The sequence below is a fragment of the Quercus robur genome, chromosome 5 (assembly GCF_932294415.1).
Source record: "Quercus robur chromosome 5, dhQueRobu3.1, whole genome shotgun sequence".
Taxonomy (NCBI): Eukaryota; Viridiplantae; Streptophyta; class Magnoliopsida; order Fagales; family Fagaceae; genus Quercus; species Quercus robur.
In genome coordinates this window covers 60,046,322-60,068,191 of record NC_065538.1, presented here as the reverse complement: position 1 = coordinate 60,068,191, position 21,870 = coordinate 60,046,322, and the positions used below count along the sequence as shown (strand labels likewise).

The window sequence follows — 21,870 nt, the reverse complement described above, 5'->3', positions numbered from 1 at the left end:
TATTTTACAACAACAACAACAAACATCTGTCAATAGAATCCTCACATATGTTTCTTATTGAAAAAATATATATAATAATATTATTGTAATTGATTAAATAAAAATAAAAACAAACTAAAAGTATTTACTGATATAAATAGCATATCGTTTTCATCACTCAACTGAGACAATGGATGAGCAATTTAAATAATCTGTAAGAGCAATGTGCCATATGGGTAAATTCATTATACATCCTTCTCAAAGCAATGAAATGCATCCACATACTGCTAACAATACTAAATTCTTTTCATATTTCAAGGTAATCACAAATTAATACTGTTCATTTTATACTTTCATCATGCAAATATTAATTGTTCATATATTTTTGGAAATGTATTGGTGCAATAATTGATGGAATATATATCAGTGCATAGGCTCCAACGTCAAAACAAGTCAACTAAATAGAAAGCTCACAATCACCCATAATATAATGTGTGCATGTGATTTTGGTATGAAATTCACATTTGTCTACACGAGTTACTTTTAGATGCACTTCAAAGGTTAGAAAATAATCTCCCATGGCCTCCACTGGATAATACAATTAAAATGCCTCCTCCACTTGATAATACATATTTAGCTCTCTCTCTCTCTCTCTCTCTCTCTCTCTCTCTCTCTCTCTCTCTCTCTCTCTCTCTCTCTCTCTCTCTCTCTTGTTAGGTCACTATTTTAGTGGATTCATACACCCTCCATACCATACTAAGAGATACCATCTATGAGACTTTCGAGGTGGGGATCATCCTAAAGCTACTGAAGAGATTTTCAATTATAGACATTTATCTCTTCATAATGTAATTGAAAGATGTTTTGGCATTTTAAAGGCATAATTTACAGTCTTAAAAATTATGCTTCATTATAAACCATGTCAATAAGGGAATGTGATTAGAGCCTGTTGCACAATTCATAATTTCATTCAGATGACAACAAGAAATAATCGCTTGATTACTCAATTCAATATTGACCTTATCGTTGACATCAAATATAGAAATAATTAGGGAGAGCGATCACACATTGTTGACTTAATTGATTAAACTGTTGAAGCTATGGCAACCACAAGAGAAATTATACACTCCTTTTTTTCTTTTCTTTTTTTGAGAATGAGAAATTATACACTCTTCATGATGGACAATGTCACTTTTGCTTGGTGGTTCATCATTCCACTAAGAAAACTCCCACCAATTTATATTTCCTAACTCAGTTTATCATAAATAAATAAAATTTTAAAAAGGAAAAAGGCACTTGGGGTTAGGGTGAAAATGATTATTGTTTTTCATTTTATCACAATAGAACACAGTTTTTGGTTCTTACTGCACTGCACCGATAGTTACTCAAATGGCTAATGAAAGTGTGCTCAGGGTTTATATATACAATTATCCTCAGCCGCGGATTGTGCAAAGAGTTTATAATGTTGCATTTCAGTATTATAGAGCTTATATGCGCTGATATGGACCATCTATAAGAGAAATTGAGAGAAATAAGCAGTAAACGTGCATAGAAGAAAGACAATTAAATTAGCTAAAAACGTGTCTCTTAGTATTCGGCTTTTTTGTGACTATCTTACTTTGTGACCATCTTTCTTTGGTCTCTTTCTATTGATTATAAAAGTTTTTTTAATCTGATCTGATCTCTTTCTATTGATTATACTAAAACCTTTTTCGCCTCTGGAGATTTTAATGGCCAACAGGAACAAAGAATTCATTTGAATTGCAGCACAAATACTCAAACCCTTTTTCTAAAACCCACCATGACTTCATTGATTAAGGGAGAAGACGATGTTGCCGATAAGATGCAGTCAAGAGAGGAGATTTCAGTTGCTCTCTTTTGAAATTTAACAGCATCTCTCTCTTCTGACTATACTTACATGATTCTTTTATATATATATATATATATATATATAAACTGAGTCAGTCAGCAAGTTTAAACAAGTGGAAGTCTTTTTGTAGAATGATAGACCACAAAGCAAAAGTGACGTGATCTACCGTGAGTATAGTATAATATCTCCAACAATAGGGATCCTATTGCAGGACACAGGATTGATGTTTGCAAATAATAAGCATTATTAATGGCTCATTATAAACTTTGATCATTAATCATCTTTTATAACATTTAAAAGCCTAATTTTCTTACATAATTACCAAACTTTCATTAATACAGTTCAAGTTTTGTATGATTAAAGTTTCGAGCTATGAGTTGAATGCTACATACAAAGCATTTAATTTTATAATTCCTCTAGGTATATTGATTTTAAACACTTTGAAGCAAAAATGTTTTTGAATTAGAATGAATAGGCAAAATGGTGTAAATACTTCCAAAAAAAAAATTATAACCTTTTCCAAAACAGTAACTTAACAAATTTTCTGTTATTTTGATTTTAGAAACTGTATTTTTTTTTTCCTTTTTAACTAACCACACGTGTTTTTCACTTTCAAAACACAAAAAATAAATAATAAATAATTTTTTTTTCCCTTGAAAACAAGCAAATGTAAACATAAAAACGAAAATAGTTACCAAAAATGACCTAACTTTTTATTTTTCTTCTATTTTTGGATGGCAGAGGTCGTTTAAAAGCCTAAAAGAACGGCAATGTACATTCAGATAAGTGACCTTCATCATATAATTCATACTGTAAACAACCTTACTGTACACAAATAAAAAAGTAACGAGAAAAAAATACATTGAAGGATGAAGTGAATTCCAATGCATTTTTCACCATGAGATGAATGTAAGGAACAAGCATCTTGACCTGGTTAAGTCAATAGCAACTAACAAAACAATACGATCCTTGCCTTGGGCTGATCATGTCTGTTCTGCACTGGATGCAGCTTTTAGGTTCTCTAGCCGTTTCTTTAAATAAGCCTGTCTCAGTTTCTCACGGCGGGTTGCTGCCTGCTCTTGCCTTCGCAATTTGAGCTCAGAAGCCTTTTCTCTTGCTTGATTTACTTCTTCATGAACCTCCCTATGGAAAGCCACAATGAGAACAATCATTTTCCATATTGATATGAAACACAGGTAGCAGTTTCTAATGAGAAAATGATGCAATGGGACTCAGGAAAGAAAGTTCAAACACCAAGGTCAGAAACAACCCAAAGAACATATACAATTAGCAACTGAACATTACTTAGCTGTTTTCATTGAGAATTTATGTTCTACTTGATTGCGCATTTTGCCATTTACAAAAATAAAAATCCTTTTTCTTTATGACTGGATTTTGCCTATATTCCCTGTACCATAAGCAACTCGTTCTTAGCAATGAAGTTCTTGTCAGACACAATAATGCAATTTAAATGAGGAAACAACAGCAACCAAAACCAAATTAGCAAAGAAGTTCAACTGCTGAACCTAGGTCAATCCTGACTAATCAACAGTAATAATGCAATTTAAATGAGGGGGAGGTTAAAAAATAAAAACTAATAGCCAGAACTAAAATATAAGGGCTAAATGTTTAAGAACTCAAAGTTGTTATGAATAGTAAGAAGCACTAGAAGATAACAGTAACAATGCTCTCTCTCTCTCTTAGTTGAAAACAAAGGTTTCAAATAAATTAAAATGTCCATAGTCACAAAGTGATTGATACTCCCTCTGCCCTATGCTGGGATAAAAATATTGTCCCTTTTGAAAAGTCAATAAACACAATCTTCATAACCTTTTTCACAGAAAAGAAACTTTAGTGGGTACCAATTTTATAGTAGGATCTTTATAAATTCAACACTGAATTAGAAATCTTGTTGAGATCTTGAAGGGTTCTTGAATAGTGTCTGGTGTTTAAGAGTTCAAAAAAAAAAGGATTTTGAATGAATCTGATGGTAATTTGGTGTCACACAGTGAATGGAACCAGAAACAAAGAAAGATAAACCCTAAGCAATCACACTTTAGATAGGTTATTGCCAGAACCTTTCCCAGCAAGACTAGGATGCCTAAATAATCTTTTCCAAGCAATTTCTCAACTCCTAATAATAAAAAAAAGTAATTAAGAACCTCTAAACCAAATAGAAAAAGGAATCAATCATAAAATAAGACTCAAGCACCCTTAGAACAGCCCATTCTAGAACTCAGGAAAACTCACTTAAAACTATCCCAGCAACTTTCTAATCTACATAAACAGTAAAATAAAGTGCATGAGTAAACTCAATTTAATTAGACTAAGAAAGGTCCCTAGATAGTTTTCCATCATGCAAAACACCCCAAATTAATGCTTCAGCACTCAAACTTAGCCTTCCCTCGCCTCTTATAAGTGTTCAAAGGGAACTGCCAATTACATTCCCCATCACTTTCTTAACCATGACTTCACTTTAAAAGTCAATATTCATTTTCCATTTGTTTGTTCGAATTTAAATTAAGAAGGATAATTTTGATAATTGGTAAGATTCTATATAAAAATAATGCACAGATGATGTCCCCTAAAAAGGGTTGGATTTTCTTGAGTAGACAAACAATTTGGTATGGAGGGACTAGTTTGCACAGCCAAACCCAAACAAAAAAGTTGCATCAGAATAATGACCCACATAATCTTTACTATACATTCTTATTACACCGATTTGAACTGTTAAAACCCCAGCCCCAATCAACCATTTCCAAGCTAATTAAAATCTTTGACCTTGTGTTTCTCATTTATTACTAAAAGTATTTCAACATAACAAACTCTGTGTACTGAACCAGAAAGAATTAAAACCCTTACCTAACAAAACGCTTGTGTTCATCATTGTCCAGTGTTGCAGCTACTCGGCCAAGCCCCAAAGGTTTTGTCTTAAACCAAAAAGAAGCATCATTCTCACCATCTTCACTTTCGGGCAGTACTGTGGCAGAAGAAGCATCTTGGTCCCGAGGTTGCTCTGACTCATCCTGCTCAACATTCTTGCGGAAGAAATCCACACAATATTTCTCCTTTTCTTCCTCATCAGACAGCTCTCCCCTCGCTAGCTTCTCATATAATTCGGCCTTCTTCTCTAATGCCGCATAGCTGACTGATCCGTCATTAACTGCTTTCAGCTCAAGTTTGTCCCTGGATTTCAACACAACAAAATTATTCAACTTAGGCCCTAAACATGAAACCAGCATATCTATACATAAAAAGACAGCACTGTGTTGCGTATGGATTTGGGTATTGTGAGAGTGACTTTGGGCTACTATTGTAATCTCCTTATTTTATAGTGGAACCACGTAAATTCCCAGTTTATTTTTCACAACACATTGTTTCACAATTATTTTACCATCAATCATCCCAATGAATGTAAAGCAAAAACAGCAAGCATAGATAAATATTATCTCCTTTGATAAACCTAATGATCAATAATATAAGTTCATACAAAGCAATTAATCTATATAAATCCCAAAATCCCAGTCTGATTATTATGAAAAATTGTAACATAAAACGGCCGGTACTACACGAGTGCTGCCGCAGCAGCCTAGCCTAAATGAAGTGTCCGTGCTTCCTAAAAAATCATTACCACCCAAAAAAAGAGCCGGAACCCTAAACCTAAAAATTTGCTAATTTTTATTTATTTAATTAAGAGACAGAGACAGAGAGAGAGAGGTACTTGAGAGCGCGAGCATCGACGCCGGAGTTCTTGGCGGAGAAGAGAGTGGGAGCGGGGAGGATCTTCTTGGCGCGGTGGAAATGGAGGTCGGGGCCAGAGAGTTCCTTGGTTTTCTTGGACTCGTCCTGAGACTTGTAGAGTTGAGCCTTAAGTTCGAGAATAGAGGAGGGCCCCACACCAGCTATGGCCCTTTGCTTCTTTGGCATGATCGACGATTCCGTTAGCCATCCCAGCGATTCCACCACCCTTGTTGTCTTCTTCCTCTGACTCTCCTCCCCCATTTTTCCTTTCTTTTCAAACTTAAAACTTTTAAACCCCAATTTGTAATGTAGCAACTAATAATAGAGTAAAGATCGATGGGTATTTGCCTATTTGTTACTCGAAGGAAAGAAATTTTTTTTTGATTTGCTGCTACTGCTTCTTCTGGGTTCTGCTGGCCTACGGGATTTTTTTTTTTTTTTTTAATCTCTCTGTGGCTAAAGAACTAGAGAACAAATTTCTTCTGCAAAAGTGGGCCGGGCCATAATAAATAAATAAAAAATGCATTAATTTGCGTGGGCTTTTAGATATGGGTTTTAGTGGGCCTATATGCTTGTACAAATTGTAATAAGAATAAATTGGCCTATGTTGTAAAATCAATGAAATATAAAGACGAGAGAGAGTAATATTAGAGTGAAATTATTTCTGAATTGCTTACTCTAGTAACCATCCACCACATCATATATATATATATATATATATATATGTATGTGTGTGCGCGCGCGCGTGTGTTAAATCTTGAGAGCTACTTAATCTCCTTCTAGATGACCACCATTTTTACAATCAATGACCTTTATTATGATAACCATGACCCAGATGCAAACATCGATGAAAAATGGTATTAAGAAAAAGACAAATAGGACTAATAGTATTCAACATTTATTAAAAATAAAAATCTATCATCCTTATCCGAATCTGTTAGCAACTTTGTGCATTACCAATGAAACCCATATAATCTACTGTGTTGTCAGCCAAAATTGCTTGTGAGAAAGGCAAAACTAAGCCATATATATATATATATATATATATCTTTGTTCTCTATCTCTCCGTGCTTCTCCATTTCTATTTGTCTCTTATAATGAGAATATAGGTACATATTTATAGTGGATATGAGAGAGATTGCAAGGGATAAAGCATTAATTTGGTGGCTAAATTTCTACCCTAAATAAATAGGGTGGATAGCTGACAAGCCGCTTATGTGGACAATGAACAATGATAGAAGATATTGTCTACCCTAAGGAATTAGGGAGGGTGGCACCCATGTGAAAATGAACAAAGGAAAGAAATATATATTTAACAACCTAGATGGTTTTTGTAATTTAAATTGGCCTGAGTCTCACTCACATCTCAGCTTTTTATACCTACTATCTCGGCTTTGTTATGTGACCACTTTCCATGGACAAAATCATGAGATGGTTTTTTTTTCTTTTTTTTAAGTTTCTAGTGGAACTCAAGTTTCAAAGACTCAACTTCTTCACATTGTAACTCGAGTCTTAGAGACCAGAGTTTCAAAGGTTGTCACATAACAAAAGTTAGACTAAACGTATTAGTTACATGACCGATTTTGAAACATTTTTGTTATGTGACCACTTTCCATGGAGAAATTATTATACTACTCGTTTAGCACATAGGCTGAACAATCAATCAGACTCAAGTTTTTTAGATTTGAAACCATGTGACTTGCGGATTTCCTAATACTATAGAACGTTTTCAGAATTACTCTTCTAGGTTCCTAATACTATAGAACGTTTTCAGAATTACTCTTCTAGGATTGATATGAGTGGACCTCCATTCTCCAAACAACAGACCTCTTTGTAATAACTTCCAAGACAAAGATATTGATCAGTACAACTGAATTCAAACTATTACTTGGGTATCCAAATTTGAAGAATGCATGAAAACAAAGTCAAAATTATTGCAAAAATGAAGGCACAGATATTTAAATAGCTATCCAATACAACAGTGTCATAAGATACAAAATACAAGGTGAAAGACAATTCAATGACGCTTCTTCCCAGTCGCTAGCTCCCAAGCCTGTAATACATGGTTCACGATTTCCTCTACACCAACCCCATGTTTCACCTGCATACATACATCATGGACAACACAAATTTTGACATTTTCACAAGGACATCAAAGATTCGAAATAGAAAGACAATGTTTTCTCTTCTATAGCCATACATAGTGCTAGATGTTAGATAATAAAGGTTTGGACTACATTAACATTGCCTGTCTAAGAGGGTGACATTTGAGGAAGCAACATTCCCAGCATCATAGCTGATCAGTTGGGTGGGAACCTACTGTTTAAGTCATAACTCATGAGACTAATGACTATCCAACAAGTTATCCTTGAATGGTCCAGAACCCCAACATAATGATATAATAGAAGGACCTTCTCATTTGTTGAAAGAAAATTGCTCATTTCAAACTCCTGCCTAGCATTTTCCAGTGAGTTTTATTTTTTATTTTATCACATTTAAGATAAGCCTCTTCTATTGCATGCTTAGGATCATGTACATGAAACATAATAAAGTTTTCTGACATTGTGCCATGACAGGTAAACAATGCCACGGAGCACATTTTTACATATTTACAGGTCAAGATGCACTATGACAGGTAACAATGCCATCAAGCACATTCTGATCTGTCATATCTCTATTTTATTAGTCTCCCTCTTAATTTCTGTTTTATTTCTAAATCACATTTCACATTATACACATTCTATGGAAACACAAGATTAATGTAATCGTGCTCCCATTAGCTCATGGGACAAATATAATGCTGAATAGAATGTTTATGATAACCAAATAAAATGTGTACTCAACCCAACCTGAGCAAAGACAAATGGCCCTCCATCACGCATTCGAAGTGCATCACGCTCCATAACAGTCAAATCAGCTCCAACTGCTGGTGCAAGGTCAGTCTTGTTTATTACCTGCAATCCCATGGAATCAATTCATTTTCATCAGACTACCTGAGTAGTTAATATTTAAAATTGGTCGACAATATTGATCACTGACAGAGTAGGTGCATGTCACAATGGAAGCAACAGCTACGAAATTAAGAAAGCACATACTAGGAGATCGGCTTGGGTGATTCCAGGACCACCTTTGCGAGGAATTTTATCACCACCAGATACATCTATTATATAAATGATATAGTCAGCCAGTTCTCTGCTGAAGTTGGCAGCTAAATTATCTGCAACAACACAAATTCAAATGAATATGAAAACCCTTTTTTACAATTTGATATGAGCAATTTTGCTACAAATTTATTTTGTAAATATATTCTTTTTTGATAGCACAGGTAACCTTTCTAAAGAAAAGCTCTTTGGACTCGCCTCTAGCCAGTAAAACCTACGAACAACTGACCCCAACCACCAAAACTAGTTGCCACACGATATCATCTATTATATAAATGATATCCTTATTTTGTAACTATATTCTACAAACAGATCACAAACTATTCGTTTATTTTTTATTTTTGAATATCCAGAGAGCTTAAAGTTGCTAACCTTTTTTTTCTTAGAAATATCTAATTCCCCAGTAAGACCCATTCTTATTACTCCTCCCCCTGCCCCCTGCATGTCAAAATAAAGAACTCCGAGATTTACCATCACTGCCATTTTTATCTTAATTAAACTGCATATTCCCAAATTAATTTTTTTAGCCACTCAACTCCAAATTTTGTTTTTGTGGTTCCAATATGACCATCATCGCCAATTTAACTTATGACGTGCCAACTTCATATCAGTTCATATCTATTTAAAAAAAAACATATTCCAAATCAATCATTTTTGTGAAAGTACCTCCCCCTGATTCACAAAGAAGTATGTCTGCTTTGAATAAGTTAGAAAGCTCCTCGAGAGGACCAAGGTTAATGCTAATGTCTTCACGAATTGCAGCATGTGGGCAGCCCCCAGTTTCTACAGCACGAATCCTTTCCTCAGGAAGTGCTCCATTTTTCACCAAGAACTCACCATCCTCTTTTGTGAATATATCATTTGTCACCTGCAATAATTACATAGTTCTTAATCCATCCATTTTAATGCATCTATTAACATCCCACTTCAAATTATTAAAACATGTTGACTGGTTGTGTGCACAGAACATGCAAAGGGTCTAGCATGGGTTCAATGGTATATATTCCCATGTATATGAAGCTCCCATATTAGACCATCCGTTTTAGTGCATCTATTAACATCCCACTTCAAATTATTAAAACATGTTGACTGGTTGTGTGCACAGAACATGCAAAGGGTCTAGCATGGGCTCAATGATATATATATTCCCAGGTATATTAGACCATCCATCATTTTGTATGAATAATAAGGTTATTTTCAAAAGGAAGTTGTATTTCTCTTGGAGTCAGCAAGCAGCTTTTCCATGGTTGGTTGAACCAGCAGGCAGAAGCTTCCCCACCACCTCCTCCAGATCAGGATGGTACCTCTTGCAAGGCTCTCTGTTGCCAGTTATTACACAGTTACACTGAACTGGCCATCAAATTGATAGCCTTTAGTATCGAACAAGCAAAATGGATTGGACTTTTTTATTAAAGAAACATTTTAATTCACTTCTTGCAATCATTAAAACAGAAAACTGGTAGAAAATTGTATTTTACGGGTGCTTTAGATCTCCAGAAAAATAGCAACCAAGTAATTTAAAATAATACACTGTTTAAAAAAAAGATTAAGCTAGGTCAGTGAGATGCTATGCTAAGTAAGCAAAATCTACCCTAGCAAGTCTAAGATCTTGCTTCCACTTCATGCTTCAATATTGAGTCTATAATATAATTTAAACAACTGGTTATATATTGTTTTGGACAGTCATGTTAAATAATTAAAAACAAGATGCTGAATGAGTTGAGAATATGTGAAATACTTAGCATCCATTCTTGACTAACTAAAGAGGGAAGTGCAAATCTACATATAATAAGCTAGAAAGAGTGTAAACAAATCAAGATTCATTTTTGGGATTAGTAAATATATACATATATACAAGTTTGAAATGCTTAAACATAGGTACTCAGTATGAAATGTATGTGTATGAAGTGTTTGGAAGTAATGAAGGGAAATGAGATTAGGTCAATCTGAGGTGAAAAGTGAACCACTAAAAATAATGCAGATTTCTTTTGAATGAGCTGTATGTCTATCTATAACTTCAAGACATGAAGCTCTAGGTTAAGCCTCATTGTTACAATTTATCTCATGTATATATAGCCTTTCCTCAGGCAAATGATCCGCACAGGCTTCAAGGTCTTTACAAACATCAACTACCCTGCAAGGTTCAAGAAAAGCTTCATACCCTCGGGACTGGAATTTTGCAAATACTTTCAAGCAATTATTCAGTTTAAAATAGTGAAGGTGACACTTCTTTTTTCTTTTGTCCCCTCTCTCTTTCTTAATTTTCACTAAGGATCGGCTGTTGATTGGTTTGGTTATGTTCAGCAAAGTGCTAAATTTTTCCTTAAAAAAGTTGCATTTCTGTTTGATGATCTTTTAAATAGCTCAAATGTGAGCGGATATCATCAATTCCAAATCTATAAATTCATTAACACTGAAGGAATAAATCATAATTGAGAAAAAAATTCAAAGCTTTTAGAAATTCTACTTACTGCAGCAAGACTGTACTTGTCCCGCAAGAATTTACAGAGAACCAGCATTAAAGCTGTTTTCCTGTATGCATGAAAGAGAACTCCATCATTACCTGTTCATTGAGTTTAACAGGCTGGCAACGCACAATATATAAATTGAAATAAAAGGGGAATCAAGCCATGAAGTTTGAATGAAGGGCTGGAGGAATGAATCTCCAATATTAAGGCATCAAAAATCATACATCTCTATGTTCCCTCTTAATCATCCATATTCACATTTCAAGAGAATGATACTTAACAAGGAAAATATGTCAAAAACAATGATAGGAAGAAACAACCAAAGCTCAAAATTGTATACAAGTGCACATCATCAAGTTTCAAAAGACATTGAAGCCTGAAAGAAATATTCACTATAATAATGAAAATGACTCAAATAAATCGGTTCATGGAATAGACTACCAAATACAATTGTAGTATTTGATTTCATTGTGAATGCCTCTCAAACTTTTGAACTTATCCAGAAAGAAGGATAAATAGGTTCATAGAATAGACTACCAATTACAATGTTAGTATTTGATTTCATTGTGAATGCCACACTTCTCAAACATTTGAACTTAAACCAACAAAACCCAACTAACACTACCCAGTAACCCATAAGAATTTGAATCTTAATAATAGACATGAACTTAAAGGAACCTAAAAATTAGCAGTTCATAAACTAGTATTATAATCAATCATTTCTCAGGTTTTTTTTTTTTTTTTTTTTTTTTTTTTTTTTTTTAAGGAGGAAAAAAAAAATAGATGGGTGTAAATTGTCATGGTAATGTGAAGCAAGCAACAAAATAGAATAGTTAAAATGGGAAATAGAAGATACCCAGTACCAACAGGGCCACCAATGCCAACAGTGAAAGCTCTTTCATTGAAATCCCTGGTAAGAAGTGGTGGAGCTCTTCTGCTGAAGTAGCCTGGGGAGTATATGGGTTCGTGTGAGTGTGGTGCCAGTCCATCATGGCTATGGTACACCTTCCCATCAGGGCCCACCCATGACTTTGTTGTTGAATCCCCATGATTATGATCATGGTCATGATCATGATGGTGGTGTTGATGATCATGGTCATGGTCATGATGATGATGGTCATGGGCATGGTCATGGTCATGGTCATCATGTGAAGCCATTGCCTGCTGTTTGCAAAGGTTGTTTTTTTTTCACTCAGAAGTGTGTCTGTCTGTCTAGACTCTAGAGAGAGAGTGAGGAACCGATCGAGGAAGATGAGATTGAGATTTAAAAATAAAAAAATAAAAAAAAGGTCATGCTATGCATAATTACGAAAACACCCTTGATTTTTAGAATCTTTTCTTGGTGTCTGAGAAGTCAGTGAATACTTGCACCCCTAACGTTTTTAGAATCGTTTTTCGCATTGTTGGGAGGTATTGGGTTTTACATCTCCAAATTTTAAAATTTGAATTGTAACTCCTGAAGTTTGTAGCGTTTGAATTTTATATCTTGATATTTTATAATTTAAATTTTACCTCCTAAATTTTGTAAGTGTCTAAATTTTATATCCAAAATTATGAAATTTTAAGATGTAAACTTCAAACACCCCCAAAATATAGGATCTAAAATCTAAATTTTGAAACGTTAAGATATAAAATCCAAACACTACCAAACATTAGTAGATAAAATCCAAATTTTAAAACTTTAAGATATAAAATCTAATCACCCTTAAACTTTAAGGGTGTAATTTACAATTTATCCTTTATATGTAGTGTAAGAACAAGTGCAGACTGGTTGGTTTGGCTTGATTTGCTTAAGAAAATAGTACCATGCCTTTGTCGTCACAAACAGCTTTGAAATGTTGTTGTCACGTGTATAACATTTTTGTATGTTATTTTTAGAACTTTAAAATCTGAAATTTGAGAATTTTTTACAATAATGTATGAAAAATAATTATTCCTAATTTGTTGCTTTTTTAGTTTTTTTTTTTTTAATACTAAAGTTGTATTTCTACTTTTTATATTAATAAAGCTTTAGAATTAAACCTCTCTAAGAATGAGATTTATTTGTAAGATTAATTATATGATTTGTGAAAACAAAAATATATTTATGGAATAAATTTAAATTCATTAGCAGCGTTTAAATAGTAACCGTTAATTTTCAATTGCAATTAAGTAAAAGATTTTTCTTTTTCTCAAATGCTAAAAAGGTTCTTTAAATAAAATAAATCATTAAGATCAGTATAATGGTGAGGGAAAAACAGAAAACTTTAAAATGTATGTATATATAATATAAGATTGAAGCTTATTAGATCAAATTGTGTGCTTCTTTTTCGTTTAGCAAAAAAAAAAAAAAAAATGTGCTTAGTTTTCTTGTGTTTAATTGTTTATATATTTGGTTGGTTATATCTTTGAGTACATACACTTCATTCATTCATTCATCAAATGGTGTGGGCACCCGTGCCATTTGAAATGTTAATAACTGCTGCCCTTGAAGAACATTGCTAGACAAACAATGAGTGGTAAATTGTAAGTGAAGAATAAATTATTAACTTTGACAGTTGGTTATATAATCAAAATTGAAACAAGATAATGATAGCTAGAAGATTATGGTTCTCTTGTTTTGCAACTAGCTTGCAAGAATGAGATTGTTGATTTTCCAATGTCAATTAAATTGTACTTACACCCTTAAATTTTAGAGTCACTTCTAAATCATCCAACTTTTAAGACTTGTAGTTTACATCATCGACTATTACAACAATGTTAATGTACCCCTTATGTTATGCTTTGTCACATTTTCATTGTTAACCCACCTAAAATGAGCATCGTTTCTTCTACTTTTGTGTTCAAAGAGAGATTTTAGGAATGTTTCATAGCAAGATTCTAATAAATTTTGATGGAAATAACACATTATTATTATAGTTAATGAACATATTTATAAGCGATCACACACTTAGGTGGTGTAAATAGTATTCTAGCATTCATAGTGTAGTAAACTACATGAATCCCACACTTAATACGCCCTATGTCTACACCTTGTTTTGTACTACTTAGGTCCCCAAAGCTATAATGACAAAATAGTTTCCTACTTTTGGAATTGAAAAATCACCATTAGTGAGCCAAAAAAATCATGGCTCAAGGAAATTAGGTTGGAAACAAAAAATAGTTGTTCTCGTATAGGGTTGTGTATGTATTCATAGAACATGTGTGCACATATTTAGGGCACATGCATTTGTTGGAAGAAAAGCCTAATATCACCCTTTATTAATAAAATAAATTTAAAATAAAAAAAAATAAAAAAAAAAACTACCCCAAAGTAGTTAAAGAACGACCTCTGTATTCCAAGGGTGTTTTGGGGGTTTCAGGTACTCTACCAAGCCCCCAAAATACTCCAATATAAACCTTCCATTTAATCAATGGACAAGGCATCCCTTCTGATTAAGAGATAGAAAGCCTAAAGTCAAACAAGAACTGTTAGCTTTTCTTTAGTTTAGGATATTGTTTGAAAGACTTCTATTACATGTTTTCTAATTTTATGATACTGTTAATTGCCTTACATTTAAATAGCTGGAAAAAAAAAGGGCCCAGATGCATGCACTAATAATAGTTGAAAAAGAAATAGAATCTATAGCAAAATTAGTTCTCCATTCTAATGATGTTTTGTATATACAATTAAATGACTGTCTAAACCCAGATGTTTATTTAAATTTTGTATAAGGACTGTCTAAATAATTAATGTAGTTTTTTGCACATATTAAAACTTTTTGTGTGAGTGTCTTCCTTTTTTTTCTTTTTTGCAATAAACAAAAGAGTGGCTTCTTCTAAATGCACAAATGGCCTGTTGTTTTCTTACACAAGAATTAAGGTTCACCTACGGTGTATTATCTAAATGGCACTCATTAGTATCCTTTTTATGTGCTTTAAGGCACAATTGTTACAAATGGCCTGTTGTTTTCTTACACAAGAATTAAGGTTCACCTACGGTGTATTATCTAAATGGCACTCATTAGTATCCTTTTTATGTGCTTTAAGGCACAATTGTTTCCCTTAATAAAGGTCACTGCCACAAACTGCTATTGATTTAGAATGTTGTTTGCCACCAAATCTCTTTGACAATGATTATTTATAATTTTTGATATTGAAATATTTTTGTAGGCAGAAATAGCGAGGAATAATGCAACGAAATGGCTCATAAAAGAGCTTCTCCCACATAACGCCATTAATAAAGAAACAATTTCAAGGGAACTTAGTTAAATGCTTTTGATATGAATATGACTCAACATAAAGATTTTTATCCCCTTGATGGAAAACCAATTCGGGTTCCTTTCATGATTGCAGATACAAAGGAGAAACATTTTTATGTATCTTTCAAAAGCTTTAAGGTTCTTAAGATTCCATATCGAAAAGGACAAGATAAAATAATATTCTCCATGTATGTCATTCTTCCTAACAAGGAAGATGGATTACAAGATCTAGTTCAAAATTTTAATTCCACCCCGGAGTTACTAGGTGATTGCTTTAAGGTAAAAGAAGTATATCTTTCCAAGATGTGGATTCCAAAGTTTAAATTTTCATAGAAGTTTGATGCTTCAAAAATCATGAAAAATATAGGATTGACATTACCTTTTGAGATGATTGGAGACTTCAAAGGAATGATTGATTCTCTTGAAAGTGAAAATCTTTTTGTTTCCAAAATATTACACGAGTCTTTTATTGAAGTTAATGAGGAAGGTACTGAGGTAGCATCTTTTACTATTTTTGATCTTCCTGCAACTTGTTCACAATATGAACCTCCTCCACTTCCCAGTTTTGTGGCAGACCATCCGTTCATATTCATTATTAGAGAAGAGACATTTGGGGTTGTGTTCTTCGTTGGAGTTGTACTTAACCCGCTTTATGGTTAATTGATATTTGTTTATGTTAAAGGAGGTTTGATGTGTCTTTCAAGGTTAAATTTAATTGGAGTTTTTTTGCAAATTTTAGTACTTTGGACTCTCTCTCTCTCTCTCTCTCTCTCTCTCTCTCTCTCTCTCTCTCTCTCTCACACACACACACACATTTTGGGTTGATGGAGGATAAAATTGTATTTCCAAACCCACTAAATTCATTTAGCTTACTTTTTTAATGGATTTTATACCATTGTGGAGATTAGGCTCTTTTCCCACTTATTTTCCCTTAGATGTAGGTATGAGAACCAATTCTTACTTTCTTCTTCTTTTTAATGAAAGAGAACCAATTCTTACATTTCTATGTTATGAGCCAAGTCTATCAGATTAATGATAATGATATGAGTTCTCATAATTACTAGTGTTTGAAAGCTTTATCATATATATGCATCTCCAGCAACTCTACTACTAATCAAAAGTATTTACAAGGAATGGCCAATTTTGACTTTGCTAATAAATAAAAGTGTAGCTTCTTCTAAATTCACTTGATACGGTCGTAACATTGTTTCTACCTAGCTCGAATCATTTGCCAACCCTAATTAATGTGGTTCTATGCTTTGATTCTTTTTTCTTTCTTTTTTTTTTTCAATTTTTCTTTTAGTAAGCCAGTCAAATTATTCTAAATAGTCCAATCAAAACTCCATGACATTTTTCCCGACCGGAACCTTTCACATCCCAAACCCAATACCTGAATTGTGACCATGACCGACATGCTAATATCAAGCTTAAACCTGATATTAACAAGAACCAACTAAACTTTTTAACAAAAGCTTCCCTCTTTCTTTTCTTTCTTATTTCTTATCTTTCTTGATATAAGATTTTTCACTAAATATTCAGAGCATTTACACTATACTCAAAGAATAACATAATCCACCAATTATTCAAATTTTGATTTTCACATAATACATCTCTTAATACTTTAAGGTACACAACTTTCATTGGATCCTAAAATATACAATACTACAAAGCTAAACATCAAATTGCTAATTTGGGATCTATGCTTTTAAAACTAAAACCAGCTCCTTCCAAAACTCGACTAAAGTTCCCTTTACTCCAAAATAAAACCTATTGACTGAAACAGTAAAAGGGTTGAGTTACTCAGCTCAGTAATGATAAGATACATGAGAATTTAATAAGAATGCATGTAAATCAAATCATTTCATTTTGTAATTATTTAGATAGGAGAACATTTTTTCATGCACAATATTTTATACTCTTTATAATTATAATTTATACACCTTTCATAGAAAATAATTGTTCTCCTTCTTCTTATCAAAATAATATTACAAAACCTTTTCAGATTGAATTTCTTTCATTTCTTACAAAGTCACCAAATATAATATTGATTGTTTAAAACCATATAAATATATATATATATATATATACACACATACATACATACAACATACATACATACATATATATTATATATATATTCTCATTACAAAATAACCATTTTGACTTAAATCAAATAATTGGTAACTTTGTCTTAAATTAGAAACATCTTGATGAATAAGAAAACTTTTCTGTATAAAATTATTCTCATAAAATATTATAACTTTCGTAGTCATAAAATTTAACGTTTCTTAAAGAACAAATATCTGATAACTTTTTAACATAAGTTTTCATCAGAAGCTTTATCTTTAAAGCACAACAGAACTTCAAAAACTTTTATCATTAAAAAACAATTTTTCTTTATAATTTCCAAATAGCTTAATAGCTCATTCATGATACATATTAGTCAGTCCAATTGTAAGTCTGTCACAACTTTGGGAGGTTTCCAACACATAATGCTAGGCATCCAGTATTCCCCACAATTCTAGATAATCCCAAGATTATATCAGAAAGCATTACCCCTTTCGGTGTGATCATATCATTAACTATGGGGGTCGATTGGCATCTCCACAAGTTGGTCGTTCCCAACGAGTGCGGGTAGCAAAGTCCTCACTACTTATAATGGCCAATCAAAATCTCCATGAAAATACTAGTACTATAACCCCTACTGACTGAGTTCAGATCATAACAATGGAATAACCGAAAACTATATTTTTCTGATAACTATGCTTTTGCATAAATATTTCATAACAGTAGCATATCCACTTCATTCTTAAAATATTATGTTCGTAATATAAGTAATAGCATCAATATGCTTAAATCATATACATAAGGTTTCGAAAACTCACGAACATATCTTTGTCTGAAACATGATTATATGTCATATCTCTAATAAAAAACCTTTTAATGCATAATACACTTTAAAATAACCTCATGACTTATCAAATGCCCATATACCTTACTTGAAAGTTGAGGAACCGAGAGCCTAATGTAGAAGGAACTCAAACCTAAGGGCTGGTAACACCTAAACCAAATATCAAAGTTTATTACTATCAATTATTCATTATCATAAAATTACACATTCATCTCAAAGCCTATCTCTTAAAATCAAGAAAAATCATAGTCTCACCTCAACAAGGTTCCCCAAATACAAGATACATTTATCAAACAACATGATGTACCAAATCATAGAGAAACCATTATTTTAATGTTCATATTCAGATCATGTCAAATAACTTTAAAATCAATTCAGAATATGTTTGAGATTGAAAGCAATGGTGCATGCATAAAGGCAACATATAGAATGAACAAAACAACTTCATAAAAATAACAGTTGAATGATTTAAAATCCCTCCTTTAAGTACTAAACCTTAAGCCAAGTTATACAAAATTTATCTATAATTCAGACATACCAAATGATGAGCATATTAATTTATATCAAAGTTTATTACTATCAATTATTCCTTATCATAAACTTACACATTCATCTCAAAGCCTATCTCTTAAAATCAAGAAAAATCATAGTCTCACCTCAACAAGGTTCCCCAAATACAAGATACATTTATCAAACAACATGATGTACCAAATCATAGAGAAACCATTATTTTAATGTTCATATTCAGATCATGTCAAATAACTTTAAAATCAATTCAGAATATGTTTGAGATTGAAAGCAATGGTGCATGCATAAAGGCAACATATAGAATGAACAAAACAACTTCATAAAAATAACAGTTGAATGATTTAAAATCCCTCCTTTAAGTACTAAACCTTAAGCCAAGTTATACAAAATTTATCTATAATTCAGACATACCAAATGATGAGCATATTAATTTATAGCTCAAATCATTCACCCTAACTTTAAAATTAAATCCTCAAAGTTAGTTATATCATTTACTGTTCACTATTTATTCCAGCAACATATACTTTACTTATAAGATACCAATGGGCTATCAATTCACATCCAATTTTCATGTCAATTTATAGAGCCACTCCTATGTATGTCTAGTAGATTTCATATCATTTTTAGAACTAAATAATAAAACCATGATTTACTAAAAATCATACAAGACAGCATACTCAAATCTGTCCTAACAGAATTTCAATTAACTTACAAATTGCACTATGATTTTTGTATTGATCCAATTGCTGTGAAACCAAATCAATAACAACCAAAAGTGTCTTAGATTTCATAGGAAATATCCCTAGCATCCAAATTCACTGTATAATATTTAATACATAATTTATCATGCGTAAACACAGAATCTGCCACAGTGACATTTTTGCAATATTTTATTGTAAATTCACAAACAATTATCAAACGATGGTATTTTCATATGAAATTTAATACACACATACTAGACATATTATATAATAATCTCCTACAAACCTTTTACCCATACCTATCATAGAAAAATACAAGATTTATAATGACCAAACAGGTTAACCAATAAGTGCAACTCTTAACAAATTCTTGAAGTGCCTATTAACTAACTCTTAACAAACTTCAATTACTGAATCAACTACACCTTCAACACCTCAATTAGCAATTTCATAAGTTTATCTAGCTATTTTACTTATTTCAACACTTACCCATAACAAATTTTATCTTAGTTTATCATTTAGGAGTACATGCAAGCATAAACAATTACTCAAATCATATTCAGGCAATCAGCAATCTCTAGAATTCAGCAATCCCATATACAAATTCATATAACCATCACTTAAATTTAACTAGACAATAGATTAAAAGAATTAGATTTTCCCCTTACCCTAGACACGAGTTCTTGGAGTAATAGAGCTAGAATCACTCTAACTTTAAGTTGGGAACAAGAGCATGAGAAGAATTGAAACAAACTTTCTTGTTGCTGTTGGACACGTAGGTGCGAAAGGGAGAGGAGAGTTGAGAGTTTTTCTTTCTTTTGATGTTGGACCCGTGGGTTTGAGAGAAGGGACTCAAGAGAGCTTCTAGCTCTTTCCTTAAGAAAAATAAGAGCAAAGTGAGGTGAGAATTCTGATTTGTTTGGACCTGTGAGAATAGAGAGGGAGAGAGCTTCTTGGTTATTGTTCTAGTTGCTTTGAGAGAGTAGAAAGAAGAATGAGGTGAAGCTTGTTTTTTGCAAGGCCGGCTAGGTGTTGGTCTTTGGAGTTTAAGAGGATAACGTGTGTCAACATGCATGACACTTTGGCTTTACACGTGTTGAATTTCACTTGGTTGCATGTGTAAGTGGAATTACAACTATGTCCTTCCTTTGACTACCTACTTACAACATTAACCATATTATAACATCTCATGCATCATACCTAATTAAAACATCAACTATGTATCTAATAACTTAAACCACTCAATATAGTTTTGTAAATTCTTAGTATATATTCATAATAAAATTAGCTATTCAATTATTTATAATCTTTATAATTCTTATTCAGTGGCATTATAAAATAATATGTTTATTAAATATTATTCTATTAATTATAAAAAGAAAGTGGCTTAAAATAATAATTAACTACTCAAACACATAGTTTAACTATAAAGTTGAGTCGGAATGTTACAGAACCTTTTAAAACATGCAACATCAAAGTGTCTAATCAGAAAGTATGCAACCAAATCTTTTATGATAAAAAATAACTGTTTGTGATCATGGAGCTAGCTCTTGCCTCTTATTCGATTTTTCAAATTAAGTTTTAATACAACAAGAACACATGTTCCTTTCTCAAAATGATGACGAGTTTTATTAATGCTAAAAATTCCTAAACAATTTCCCTTGTCAATAATTAATAAAGGAGACTAGTGCATAGTGGTTTAGAAGTGGTACATGTTTTTACGTATATGGTGCATCTATTTGAAGTACTGCATTCTAATATTCTCTCATAACTCGCTTCAAAACAGTATTACACATAAATATGCTTATAAACTTCATAATATTCTCAAACAAAGCATTACATAATCTCCTAACAATTTCATATCAATAAACGTCCAATTTTGTAAAAATCTTGTAACTTAACAGATTGGCATCTTCTGATATTTTCAATGGAGACATTCAAAATTCAAATCTCCTCTCCGTCATAATTATTAAATTATCACCAAAAAAAACAAACAAACAAACAAACCACTTAATTTAGTAATCCCATAATATCAAACATATAGCTACAATATACATATTTATGTACTTACACATAAAAACGAAAATCCTTGGACATAATTGGATGAACAATCCGTACTCCACTTTTAGATGCATGCACTTCATTAGTGTAATCTTTTGTAAAGTTACATTCCACATGTACAAAGTGTTGGAAAATATGGCTAAATAAACAAGTTTTGATTCAACAATACAAACCCTAAAAATTAGCAATGACAAAAATAAATAGAGTTAGAAAGATCTCACAAACTATAG

General features: G+C 32.4%; 2 protein-coding genes across 2 annotated transcripts; both read right to left on the bottom strand.

Annotated features, from left to right (window-relative positions):
- Positions 1–2,596: 2,596 nt before the first annotated feature.
- LOC126726511 (uncharacterized protein At4g18257-like) lies at positions 2,597–6,033 on the bottom strand. The gene is made up of 3 exons (XM_050431781.1): positions 5,571–6,033; positions 4,712–5,035; positions 2,597–2,992 (listed from the first exon to the last, which is right to left on the bottom strand). Exons 1-3 carry the CDS (start codon positions 5,849–5,851, stop codon positions 2,833–2,835), a joined length of 765 nt encoding a protein of 254 aa, XP_050287738.1. The 5' UTR covers positions 5,852–6,033; the 3' UTR covers positions 2,597–2,832.
- A 1,414-nt stretch (positions 6,034–7,447) lies between these two features.
- Positions 7,448–12,468, bottom strand: LOC126726507 (urease accessory protein G). The gene is made up of 6 exons (XM_050431777.1): positions 12,076–12,468; positions 11,223–11,283; positions 9,418–9,619; positions 8,686–8,807; positions 8,440–8,544; positions 7,448–7,691 (listed from the first exon to the last, which is right to left on the bottom strand). The coding sequence occupies exons 1-6, from the start codon at positions 12,375–12,377 to the stop codon at positions 7,608–7,610; spliced, it is 876 nt and encodes a 291-aa protein (XP_050287734.1). The 5' UTR covers positions 12,378–12,468; the 3' UTR covers positions 7,448–7,607.
- Positions 12,469–21,870: the final 9,402 nt, after the last annotated feature.